At 41.1% G+C, this 13952-nt stretch overlaps 1 protein-coding gene across 1 annotated transcript in view; it reads right to left on the bottom strand.

Annotated features, from left to right (window-relative positions):
* Positions 1 to 13952, bottom strand: part of USP10 (ubiquitin specific peptidase 10) — a 48479-nt gene that overhangs the window by 18936 nt on the left and 15591 nt on the right. The window contains exons 2-4 of the mRNA XM_058034233.1: positions 10349 to 10417; positions 7302 to 7347; positions 1932 to 2942 (exon numbers count right to left, since the gene is read on the bottom strand). Of these exons, the coding sequence (XP_057890216.1) occupies positions 1932 to 2942; positions 7302 to 7347; positions 10349 to 10417 (1126 nt within the window). The remainder of the gene's footprint in view (positions 1 to 1931; positions 2943 to 7301; positions 7348 to 10348; positions 10418 to 13952) is intronic.

Raw genomic sequence — 13952 nt, 5'->3', positions numbered from 1 at the left:
ATTACCTGCGTTCAGCACCCCATAAAACTTGTGGTAAAAATTTCATTCCCATTGGAATGAGCTGAAGTTGCTGAATTCACAACAAACCCAACAGAGGAAACTCAACTCAGCCACAGGGAAAGCAAGGAACACACCTGACAAACACAGAGCCTCTCACAGTGATGATCAGGGAGGTAAGAGATTTGAAATTAATTATCTACAGAACAGAGCAATGATCTGTCTGGAAAGCATGAACTGAAGTTCTTGTAGCACATTTTTGAGTGTGGGAGGATGAAAAAAGCACTCAGGTACCTGTTTTTTGAGTACATATAAAGCAAATAAAGAAAAACACCTTTTTCCACAGAGCAGAGCACTGATCACATGGCATTTCAATCTTCAAGTAAACACTTTACACCAAAACCAGCAGCATCTGAATTACAGGAATTGCAGCAATAATTCCTACCTAAATCAGCTACAATGAGCAGATGAATTCCTTTTATCTACACTCAGATTATTCCTCTGCCCAAAGAGCAAGCAAATAGTGAAGGTGTAGAAGAAAACTGGGTAAAAGTTACATTTGTGTTTTACTACAGTGAAGACAGAATAAAAAGCTCTGCTCCCACCTGGTGGCAAAAAACAGTACAGAAGCAGTGAAAGTCTAGAAAGTTAACTTACTGCTGGAACAACATGGACCAGAGAAAAAACTTTTTCCATTCATGGCAAGCAATCCTAGCTTTAGGATGGTCACAAAAGAGTTTTAAATTAAAAATCATTACCAAATGATAGCTTCAGATTTTAAGACAACATTCTCCATATGGGTTCATACAGACTGTAATCACCTGCTTTTCTATATATATATATTGTTGTAATACAGTGTTTGTGATATCTCAGTGGAAAATACACTGAAATATAAATTATTCTGACAGCTCACAACAGACAATTCTGAGTACTGAAACCATTGCTGAGTAAGGGGGAGGAGAGGCAGCACACAGTTATGGGCACTCTGGACATCATCTCAGGTCAGCTCTGCTCAGAGTGCAAACCTGACTTGAAGCTGTCACTTCCAAAGCAGCATTGCACCTGTAAATTAGCTTGTAGTACAAACAGCAGGACTCTGCACAAAGCCATCTCACACAGTGACCACTTCACAGATTTAAAATAATTACTTTGGTTCCAACACTGTTGAGTCAGTGACACAAAATGCACCCAAGCTGGGAGAACTTCACCATTTCTGGCTGAATCTGCACAACCAGCCTCCTGCAGCTTCTAGCATTTCCCATTAAGAGCACAAATATGACAAGACCAAGTGTCAAAGCTTTTGTATCACTCATTCCCTGTCCTGATGTCCCCTCTGGACAACTCCTGAGGGTTATTCCTGAACTGGGAACAGCAAGTATTGGTTATGGATAAAGCAATACTGTTTGTAATGGTTAAACTGGAAGGAGAGACCCCTCAAGAAGCATTTTAGTAAATATAGTTATTTTCTGAATTGAAATTTCTGAAGAAAGACCTATGTAGCCATTACATTTCAACTGCTGTTTAGTGCCCAGGAATTTCAGCTACTTTGGTATAAATACAGTAATACTCTTCTTGCAATGGAATACTACAAAATTGTAAATATTGGATAATGTAACACACCATTTTCATACAAACCTAACATACTCTCATTTTTGTAACAGCACACAGCCCATTTGAAACCACAGATCACTTCCACAGACTGTTTGACAAGTTGTTTGACAAGCAGCAATAGTTTCCCTGTACCTGGGATAATGACATGGCAATGCCTGCTTGGAATGTTTACTCAGGGGCATACAAACTGGCTAATTCAAATGCAGTGTTTGAACAGCCAGCTCATTACCAGAGGAATGTCCTCTATCAATTGTGCACACTCCTGTTCACAAGCAGAGCTAACACCCTTGCAGTGTGACATCCACTCGTGTGTGTAACTATACCTGCAATCTTTATGGCTACGGGATCCTCTGAAACTGGAACAGGTCCCTCTTTGACTTCAACCTGTTTTTCAGGGACCAGAGGAGATGTGGCAGGAGGGGTATACTTAGTCTCAACATAGACCACAGATGTGGAAGCAGAGGGCTTGGAATTGTGAAAAAGACTAGCCCACGACTTTGCAGGCTGATGAACAGGGACAGATCCTGCAAGCGGGACCGTCGCCTCAGTAGTAGGTGAAGCTTCCTCAGGCTTAGCTTGGTCTGAGTCAGAGCTTTCCACAGTGTGCAATTCTACCCCATTGGCAGCCGTGTCCTCACCAGAGGAGGATTCAAGTGTTTGTCCATTAGTAACGCCCAGAGTTTCAGTAGTATCAGTACCGGCATAGGCCTGTACAACAGCTGTCCTTAGGGGGCTCTCTCTGACGGCCTCCGGGGGGAGGCAGAACTGTTCCGAGTGAGCCAGGCGGCAAAGCTCGGCCTGCCCGCCAGTCCTGCCCCCGGGGCCGGGCTCGGCACACGCAGCTCCGGCCAGGAAATCCACGGAGCTGCCGGGGCTGCTGCAAGTCCTCGGCGTGGCCAGCGAGGGGAGGTCTCCGGGCAGCTCCGTGTCCTCGGCGCTGCCGAGTCCCGCGGCCGAGGCGTGGCCGTTCACCAGCGCCTCGGGGGCGGCCACGCCGTCAGGGACATCTTCCAGGTAACTGTAGTACCCGGGGGGTCTTTTCTTCTTCTTTTTGCGCTCCCTCTGCCCCAGGCCCCCAGCCAAGGCGTCGTTTTCGGCGTTGGAGCCGCTGTCCAGAGCCAGGGTGGGGTCACTGAACTGGCAGTCAATGGAGTTGTAGTTGGTGTCGCTGAGAGCATCATCTGGGCTTTTCTGAGCGGGGGCACAGCTGAGAATGAACTCTGGAGCCTGAGGGTTCAGAGTACTCGAAATGCTGTAGTCGGTGTTGTTCAGGACAGATGACTGAGTCTCGATAACTTCATTAACACCAAATTCTATTCTCTGATACTCTTCCCCTGGACAAGAGAAAGCAGATCTCAGTCAGAGAATCACATTGAATCTAAAAGCTACAAAAGCAAGAAAAACACTCTCCTATTTTCCTGTAACTGAGAAAACAAAGTACACTCCCCAAATAAAAGGAATTCTCATTCTCAACCATGACAATTTTCAAAATATCATTTTCCTAAAGATAGCAGAGCATGATTCAGGTTTCCTTAACCAGAGTTATGTAATTTCCAAATCACTGTAGAATCCTGCATATAATCCCAATTAAATTCCCCTCATAAGAAATCTATTAAAATCCAAGGTCTATAGGAATAATCTGTATTAAATAATTACTGGATAATTGCTTGTGAAATACGGTGTAACACTTAATTCCATGCTTTTTTCAAGCCAGTCTGTTCAACTGACAACTACAAAATCCAAGCCTTTTCCTTTTTAACTTTTCCATATGTGAGGTTTGATTTTTGAGGGGCTGGGTTTGGTTCTTCTGGCAGTATTTACCACAACCAAACATAACTGAAAAATATAATTTATTAATTGCATGGTACACTGCAATTAAAGCTTTTGAGCCTCCAAGCTCATTTATAACTTCAATAATTTTTTCACAATTAAATGTACTACCATGTGATAGTAATGATATACATGAATCCAGGATTTTATGACAAATTACAACACATACCTCAACATGAATCTGCATTCAACTTGTACACAGGAGTTGTACTGAAAAGTTATGAAAAGGTTTTTTCGTTTTATTGATTTATTTATTTGCCCTGGAACTAAATACTCTCATGGCAGGCTTCAGTATCACAAAATATTTTCAGCCACCATTTCTGCAATTTCCTGGAATTTATTTCTTGTTATAATGTATGTGTGCTAAGTGGTAACACTGAATACTTCACCTACAACTATTTCAGTAACTACTGAGTAAAGATATAAAATTAATGAAACAGTTTCAGGAATTTTGAAGGTAAGCTGATATTCTAAAGCTCTGCAGGTCTTTATGATATGTATGCTACTGTTCCAAGGACATTACATTTTAATATTTTGTGTTTCCTCAACCATGGGGGCTCAAACACATTTCCAATTTTAAGACTTACTACAGAACCAAACAACACTAGGTATTAATTCCAAAGGAATTATGTGGATACAGCACTAAACTTTTCAGATTTTGTGCCACTTACATTATGCATGACAACAACAAATACATATTTGCAAGTACAGACTCACTAAAAATGAGGTGGATTGTTTTTTAAACACAACAAAAAGCAACCAACAGTTCCCAGAAAAGAGGTTATTCACACACCTAAGGAAAAAAATCCTCTGGGAAAACAATCTAGCAGGGAATATTTTGATATATGACTGTCAGTATAAAAGTTCTTAAGTTCTGGATGTTCTCTAGAAAAATCTGCTAACAAATATTTTAGCTTTAAAAAATGTGAAGGGAACAAGAATCTGCATTTTTTAATATCAAATGAAGAGTAACAAACATACAATGTGTGTTGATGTCTGACTTATCCATGCAATACCAACACATTATGATTTAATGAAAAATTAAAAAGATGCTAATTGCTTTTCTGCATTGATCTATTAATCTGACTATATGAGAAGAAAACAGGTCACATATCAACTTCAGTCTTGCTGCCTGTCAGACTAAAGGAGACTTTTTAAGAATAAAAAAGGGTAAAAATTCCACACACATCTGGTTTCTCTAAATCATCTTAGGAAGAGAGTGAATTTCAAATTTCTAATTTCTAAATTTCTAATTTTTCCCCCCTCTCCCTGTGAGAAAGCATTTTTAACACCCTGTCTGCCATTCACCAAGCACTTCTGCAGTCACTGAGGAGCCATCAGCACCCAGAAGGGAGGGCTGAAGCTCCTGTTTAAAGCACCTGCAGCCTGGAGCCAGGGAGGGGAGCTGTGGGCACTGGGTGCCCAGGCTGGCAGTGCCCACACAGCCCCACCTGCTGCATCTGAGGGCAAATGCAAAGTTCTGGGGGCTTTAAGGGATATAAATCCACAACAAAACCATTCCTCATTAGTTCATCTGTTTGTGGCTCTTTCTACCCTTTGTTACAACAGCACAAAGCACAGGCAATAATTGCTAACACCCAATATTCCTCCAACTTTGACAAAAATGAATTTCTGGGCACATTTCAAATCCCTACCACTTCAAATAATTCATGACTACTTCTTTTCTAAAATCCAAGTTCAAGAAAATAGCAATTGCTTCAGAACAAAGAGTGTGGTTTCCCTCCATGGGTGAGTGAATCCATCAGAGGCCAAGGTGAAAGCTGTCACCTCTGTACCCCTGGCCTGCTCCTCTGTCCCCAGCAAGCTCCCAGCACTTGTGGGACCCACAACTAACCTGGCAAAAATCATCTAAGGGAGCTTTTTTTCTAGTTTTGGTGAATTTATCAGTTTATTTTACACTCAGGGCTAGTGGGGAGCAGAAAGCAGAACACATCCCTTACACAACATCATAGGCTGAAACCTTGCCAAGAGCAGAACTGATGTTGTAGCATTTAACAAACAAATTAGGAAGTTACAGCTGAGCAATTAATCTTTGTACCTTACAGCAGGATTAGAGTAATAAATACCAGCAGCTACTGTACAGTTAGTCTGTGCAATGACTGGCAGAAGCTCATTTGCTGTAAGATTGTGTCAAGTTTGAGAAAAATAGGAGGTAATATTTTTTCTTATTTGTTTTGACTTTCCACTTTGCTTCAGGGCATCTTTGTTTCAATCTAGTTCACAGCTCTATTTCTGAATGGACTGAAACAGATCTCTGTGCCATGAACAACATGGCACACATATTGAAACAAGCACCAGCAGATGCTCCAAGGACAGTCTGTGTACAACCCCAAAATCTGTGAATGCACAGCACTAATCAGTGTGAACAGAGTTCTGCACATTAGAGTTTAAGCCATGATTTGATTACTCCTAGGAAGTGTTAACAGATCTTCTGATTCTGTAATAAAGTTAAACACTGAAGTACAGAAAAAATGAAGACTATGGGGAATGGTAACATGGTAAGTGTGTGTCATCATATAAAAATACAAATATTCTGCATGACCAAGCATTCCAGTTTAGTTTGCACAGCTTCCTATGCAGCCACCACAGTGATAATGTGCATGCACAGTACAGTGCAAGATTGTTAAAGACATTTTTCAAGCAAAACCTAATTTGCTGTCATTACCTAATCTCAGGGCTGGGAGGGGTTCTCTCAAGGTCTAGGAATGATCTGAAAGACATTTGTACAAACCATCTTTCTGTATGGCTTGTGAGCATTAAAATCTCAGTCTGAAAGAACAAAACTTAAATCTAGTTAGACAAAGAAATAAATGACTGGATGCCCCTGTCACCAACAGACAATTCACACCATGTGGCCTTTTTAAAGAACCTTTCCAACTCCTATTTAGAACTACTCAGGGTCCTAAAACTGGTACTAAATAAAATTTCTGAATTGTCAAAAATGCTGCTGATCTGCTCTCAAATGAGACCTGTGGTCCTTCTTTCTGATTGCCTATCTTGTTTATCTTTAAAAGGAAGGCCAAAGTCTCTAAGGACAATGATTGGGGTGTAGCTTGGTCCTCTTCTGAGCACTTATGAGAAATGTTCAGTCAAATATTTCCATGATTTCCCAAGGAGACCTGAAGTCATTTTCACTGTCTAGGTCTCAGCTTCCTTGCTCTCTGGTTCAGGGAATAAATCAAAACCTGATTTTACCTGATGCTTACAATTCTGTGGAAGTTTGGTTAAAACTATTCAGAGTGAGGATGCCAGGGCAGCTCCCACCTACCTGTCCACTTCTTACAACCCTGAAGTAAGGGCAGGTTTTGGGGTTGAGGTAGAGGAGACCTGTGAGTGTTACAGCTTTAAAAGGGGAACTCTGTAATTTAGTTTTAAATCAAGTCACACCTTCATCAAGAGATTAAAAAAACCAAACCAGGATTCTCCAGAAAACAGCCCCAAGCCAGGCAGAAACAAGAGTCAAAGGGAGCACAGAGCAGAGCACTGCCTGCAGAGCAGCCTTGCTGTAAGTGTTAGAAAACACTCATGCTATGGCTCTGCAGCCCCCTCATCCTCACAGCCACATCCTGCAGTGTTTCCACAGGGCTCTGACTGTGGCAGCACAGTCAAGGAGGAATAAGATGCCCACTGTAATCAGCTGAAGTTCAATGCAGGATTTTCCAAACCTCTCACAGGTATCATTCAGTAAAGTTTAAAAATCCAACCTAATTATGTCTGTGTAGGCGCTGAGCAAGTTGTAACAACTGTATTCAAAGAGAAGTTACAGTAAATCTCAGGAAAGTGTCACAACCTTGAAGTTTAAAAAAAAAAAAATCTTGATTTCTTACCATCATGAAACTTACCTGTGGATTTAATACCACATGAAACTGTTTCATTGTATGGGGGGAGCTGTACAAAAAAGAAATGAAACTTATTTAAAGGCAAAGCAAATCTATGAACATTCCATATCAGTTTCATATGAAACATCCAAATCCTTTAAAGAATAACATCATAATTGAGATTTGATTTTTGGAGAGGATGCCTTGAACTCATGCTTCTATATTTATCAAATCCCACACTGCAGCTTCAGGTGTCCTTGCAGATTACCACAAGTACTGAGAGATAAAGATTATCTTGGTTACACACCACAGGCTCACCAAGCTCTCAATTCACCTCCCAGCATCTTTCTTCATCAATTTATTTTAGGATGAGAAGCATATCCTCTTTTTGGACAAAAGCTGAAGACACACCAAACTGGGAAAGGATGAAACAAACCTTTGCAAGGAACAATCACACCTAAACCTTTTGACTCTAACCTGCTGCAGGGTGGCCCTTGGAATGTTCCAGCTCAGGTGGGTTCTTGAACACACTGATCAGCATGAAGCACCCAGAGCTCAGAGTGTGGAGAACTTTATATAATAAACACTGGCAGCATTTCATGGGCTCAGGGCTGGCAGAACCCCTGCCATGTGTAAGCACAGGGGGGCACTTCCTGACCCCCCTCACCTGCCCCTAAACCCCCTGAGCAGCTCAAAGCCCCTGCAGAAGCAGCAGCCACTGCCACACTGCACTCAGCAGCTCCTGGAGAACGTGGAACTGCTTCTGCAGTGGAGACACAGCACTGAGGGCACACAGCAGCTTCACTCAATGCTGTAACAAATAAAAGATTTCTTTATTGAGTTTTCAATTCCCTAAGCTACACATACTCACATATCACCTTTTTAATGCACTGCAGGCACCAGTGCATCAGAAACAGCAAGAAAAATATTCCTGAAATCCCACTGCAAAAGTATTTAAAAAAACCACAAGCTGTAAATCCATTTATGAACCTCAATACATCTTAATATATCATCTTTTCAAGCCAAAAATGAGAATCAATGGGTCAAGCTCCATCTTAATTTTGAGCACAGGTTCAATATAATTTTACTCAGAGCTAAAAAATTACTTTAAATGTCTGTAAGTTCATGATACACCTTGCAATTTTTGTTTTTATCCAAAGCAAAGACCTTCAGAGAATAAGAAGATTTTTAAAAAGTAGTCAGCTTTTTGGTCCCCAATATATCAGATTAATCAACAGCACCCTTGCAAAGCTGCCTTGCTCCACAGAACTGTGAACCATCCCAGCCAACAGGTATGAGACAGAACATGTGCCAAAAATGTCACAGGTAAAAGGGACATTTTAGACAACAGAATCACTGGGTTGGAAGAGACCTTCAAGATTATTGAGTCCAATCCAGTCCCAACACCTCAACTAAACCCTGGCACCCAGTGCCACATCCAGGCTGTGTTAAACTCACCCAGGGATGGGGACTCCACCACCTCCCCAGGCAGAACATTCCAGAACTTTATCACTTTTTCATTAAAATTTTTTTCTCTAATATCCAACCTGTATTTCCCTTTAGCTTTAACTACTTCCTTGCCAGTCCCCTTGGGTGTGAGGTGAAGGGACCTCAGGGGGACAGCAGCACATGTGGGACTGTCCCCAGCAGGATGTGTGTCAAACATCACTGCAGCATTATCAGCTCTGCCTCGTCCTTCCTGAGTCTCCCCCTGCCTTTTGCAGACCAATTTTTTACACCAATTAGTGCAAAACTAATAAGCATCATTTTTATTTCATCATCCAGGTAATTAAAACATTGAAGTGAACCAGATCAAGGACAAACTTGAGGAACATTGTTCAACAGCTCTTTCTATTGAAGCTAACCAGTAAGTGGCACACTGAGAAAGTGAAGCCACACTGGTGCTGGTGCTGCAGGTTCATGCTTTGAGAACAGCTTTGCATAAATCAAGAGATGACATTTTCATCATCCCCTAAGTAAGTGTTGAAAAGCTGATGGGGGCACTTCAGGTGACACTACACAGGATGACAATGTCCCACTGCTGTGACTGCAGTTATGGTGGGAGAACAGCAGGGTCATCACAGCTAACAGGAATTACCCCAAGATCTCCTCTGCTACACAGCTCTCCCCCCAAAAATAACTGCTTCTTCCTTTCTGAATTTCCCTCACTCCTCACCCCACCCCATTCCCTTCGTGCCCTTCCATTGTTCAGCAGTTTATTACACTAATTAGCCTTGGAAAATTAAGCTACAGGAAAGTAAGTCACATTAACAATGGTTTGTAAACTGTGACAAAAGGATTTCCCCATCCACAGCTCGAGTGTTTGTTTCCTTTATGTTGGGAGGGCAGGATGGAAGCATGACTGAAATGTCTGAATGGAAATGTCTGGAGGAAATGCATGGAAATGGACCCAGAGGAAAATTATTTTTCAAGTCTGGAGACAAGGACAATGGGATAAAACTCCTCCCTAGAAAGGAAAATGGTTCATGATTGTCTACCAAGAACTGCAGAGAACAAGAGGCTGCAATGCTCTGTGTGTAATGAACTCCAACACACAAAGACAACTGTTCCCACTCTGTGCCTCTCTCTGTCACTAATTAGTTCATTATTAATGCATTTCCCAGACCTCACACACAGCCTTCTCTGTGAGCACAGCTCTGAGGGCCAGCACTGCTCCACCTGGCCAGAAATATGAACAATCCTTGTGCTTCAAAAGGCTCCCAAGGCTTAGAAGCCCACCTGACAACCAAGAGCTCTGCTGGGAAAGTTCTCAGCATCCCCTTAAAAACAAACATCAAAACTGAGGTACAGGGCTGGAAAATTCATCAACATCCCACTACTGTCAGCTAGTCCAGCTCTGAAAGATCACAAGCAGAAAGTGGAATCAATTTATGTCTAAAAATTGACTTAATATCCACATACATGGAAAGAAGACTACTGAACAAAATTTTCAGTTTGTAAATTAGCAAGCCAAGGGCATGACAAATATTTGTATTGCTGTATTTCAAATTCACACAAAGAGATGGAGCTTTCAAATGTTATTTCTAGAACAAGTTTAAAGTAGATCTTACCTCAACAGAGCATCGTGGAGTCACAAAGAACTGATTAAATTCATCAGGGCTGAACTCCCCAAAAATATACTAGAAATAAAAGAGAAGGATGTTTGTTAAAGAGCTATTTATATTCAATAACATCAACAAAATCATATTAAAATCCATTAGGATACTAGAATTCAAAAAGACCCATGTGCTGGGAGTCAGGAACTCTACTTTGCATCTCAATTCCTTCTTGGCTCCTTCCTACATCTTTAGCAAGGAACTTTAGGCTCTGAAAGTGTGAGCAAAGCATTCTCCTTCAGATTCCCACTGGAGGTGATCACAAACTGCTCCTCACCCTGTGACCAGTTTAAAACCATGTTTGGGGGCAGCTGCATCAGTTCATACAAGCCAAGGCAAAGGCTGGTTTGCCTTCTAAACCCACCCCTCACCAAATGAGAAAAAAACCAAGAATTATTTCTCCAGAGTTGTGCTAAATGAGCAGTTACACATGACTAAGTGCACCTGAGGGCACAAAGAACTGAAACTGCTCAGGTGTAGGAAAACACACAAAAATCATCAATTCTGTTATTCCTGTGCCTGAAACTCTCCATAACAGACCTAAAATAAAACATCTTTGCCCAACATTATCTTCCTGCAGCTTTTCAGATAGTTTGCATCTAGATACTCTGAAAAAAGTACCTAACAAGACCACAAAGAAAATTAACACTAAAATGAGAAAATTAATTTACAGAAAACAAAAGCTTGCCAATAAAAAGGCCTGAGCTGCTGGCATTTCACCTGGAAGATTCCATAAACTTCCACTCCAGCTGTAACTGAGTAACACCCAAACACTGAGGACAGAAAGAAGTTAAACAAGGAGCTGAATAGAGTGACAAAACAGACAAAGAGGATGAAAACCACTCCTGGCATGCAGCAGGTCAGCCTGGCCAGCACAGCACAGCCCCCACTCCCGTTTATCTCCCAGGGCCTTTCTGGACCATTCCCTGCTCTCCTCCCACCAGCAAAGCTTTTTCAGCAGTTTTGACTCTTGCTCGTGGTAAATCTTTAGCTTGGTTCTATTGAGACACAACAAACCAGAGTGGGAGCTGAGCCACAGAAAAGAATTCCCAAAATCTGGGAAATCATCTCTTCTGAAGTGCAGCCTGCTGCCACACACTGCACACACAACAACCCAATCCCAGGGTTTTTCCAGACTTGAGGTGGTTTATTCCAATGGAATTTGCTGTTTACGTGACTCACAGCCATCCACATTCAGAAATCTCACAGCTTAACTGAAAGCCAAATTCCCCAGCAATTCCAAACCACCATTTTCTTACACAAAAAGTGATTTATACACACACCACTTCCACGTGTGCCCATTTCAGTGGCCTTCAGGTTTAAAAAAAAACTAGAAATGTGATCTGGTTTAGACTACAAACAACTCAAACAGTCAAAACAAACTGGAACATCTGAGATTCAAAGAGTGAAACACAGTTAAACATTTAATGCTTCAAAAACTCCTCCCTCAGCCAAGTGCTGCCCACCAAGGGAGAATCCAACACCCAAACCCAACAAATCCCTAAATTGTACCCAATTCACAGCTCCTGGCACAGCACCCAGGATGGTTTATACTTTCAGTATAACCAAGGCATTTTTATTCAGAACATATGAACTAGAATTTATCACAGTCCTAAAACAAACTGAAGAAAATCACTTGCTGACTCATCACTAAATTTATGTTTTATGAGGTATTTTTGATGCTGTCACGCAACAGAACAAAACAATCATCTCAAGTGTAGTCTATTAAAAGTGATATAAATCCAACCCTAATTTCTCTATCTAATAATATGATACAGTCATTTCATTAACCAGCATTTTAAGCAAAGTATCACAGGCCTGGTATGTCTTTCTGAGCTTCTTTTTTAATGAGGAAACACAGGACAAAAATTGAACAAAGTGATCATTAATATTGTATTAATTAACTGTTTTGATGGTGTATTCATATAGAGAAATTTGTGTCTATGCAACTCTTCCTGTGGAATTTAAAATAGGATTTTAAATATTTACCAACATCTCATCCTAGTCAGACTAAAGCTTAAAAATCCCCATCCCATTTAGCCTTGAAATGAACAGAATTTGATCTGATTTGTTTTTATTCACCAATGCATATTTACACCAGCATTAAGTCACCAGTTGTAAGATCCCTGCATGATAACTGAGAGAAATGATGTTTCAAAATAAACTTAAGGCCATGATGATGATGTCAGTCCTTAAACTTAAGGAGTGATGACATTAAACCTGCCCAGTTTAAGCAACCTCCTCTGCCTGCAGTCATCCTCATCTCCCCAGAAATAACTTCTGCAAGCTGGACAGAATTTTCTACCCTTTTCGAGACACAACTGTGCACTGGAGTGAAAGAGAACTGTGATATCACATCCCTTGGCAAGTATAACAACCCCTAGCAGAAAAAGACAGGATTCAGAGGGAAAAAATGTATTTTAAGCAATTTGAAAGATACTGTAACTCCCTGCCTGCTGTCCATCCATCCATCCCAAGGAATCAGTGTACCTGGCATTCTGTAAGCTCCCTGTGTAAGAAAATACTTGTTTAGTTCTAAAGCAGCATCAGCATTGCTGCAGAACTTACCCTGTACCATTAATTCAATTTTTGAAGGTTTTACAGCATCTTAAATGCCCAAGTAATAAGAAATTTTAAGCAAGAACAGACTAAGATCTAATAAAAAGTAGCACACCCTTACAAGAATATCCTTATTATCAGCATGAGTTTTGGGGTCCTACCTTGTCTGCACCCTCAAAATTACTCCAACTAATCTCAAAATTCTCAAAGTTGCCTTCTTTCCAAACTGACAAATTAATGCTTGGCACATTAAACATTTAATTAAATTACTTACACGAGCTATTCACAGTCAGCATTAATTTCTCCCCCACTCTATAAATAACATTTTAACACATGCCAGAGATACATCAGTATGTGTTAAAAGCTTGGCTTTAAACAGTTTTTGTTTAAAACTCATTTCTGATGATTTCAATTCCAATTTTAGTATTTTCAAGTGTGTAAGAAACACACACCCATTAGAACTGCATCAGACTGATGCCTTTAATGCCCCACGCTGTCCCAGCCTCTGGTCCTGCATGTCACAGCACCTCAAGGTTGCAATAAGGATAACAGACAGACTGCACAAGCTCCAGGACAGTGGGAGTCAGACACAGCCAGCTCAGGGTCAGCCCTGGAGCAGGTGAGAGATTGTGCAGTTCTGGGGATAAGCTGCTTGTGCTGCTCCATCAGTGCTGGGCCAAGGCAGCCACAGCCTCTCACCTGCACGGCCCTGAGGGAAGGTCGGGCACTGCACATGAGCACAGAGCTCACCTGGCCCAGCAGCAACAAATTCCCATCAGTAACACAAATCTGGCAACACATAACCCCAAAATATTAATGAATATTACCTGTGAAATCCTGAGGTTTCATTAATAGCTCTGCACAAATTTTCAGACAAAATATGTGTATGTATATGTATAGGTATATGTATGTGCATGTGCATGTGCATAGGTATGTGCATAGGTATGTGTATAGGTATATGTATTTCTTCCAAAACTGATTTTGATTTATAGCCTCATTA

The sequence above is a fragment of the Melospiza georgiana genome, chromosome 14 (assembly GCF_028018845.1).
Source record: "Melospiza georgiana isolate bMelGeo1 chromosome 14, bMelGeo1.pri, whole genome shotgun sequence".
Lineage (NCBI taxonomy): Eukaryota > Metazoa > Chordata > Aves > Passeriformes > Passerellidae > Melospiza > Melospiza georgiana.
This window is presented reverse-complemented; position numbering and strand designations above follow the sequence as displayed.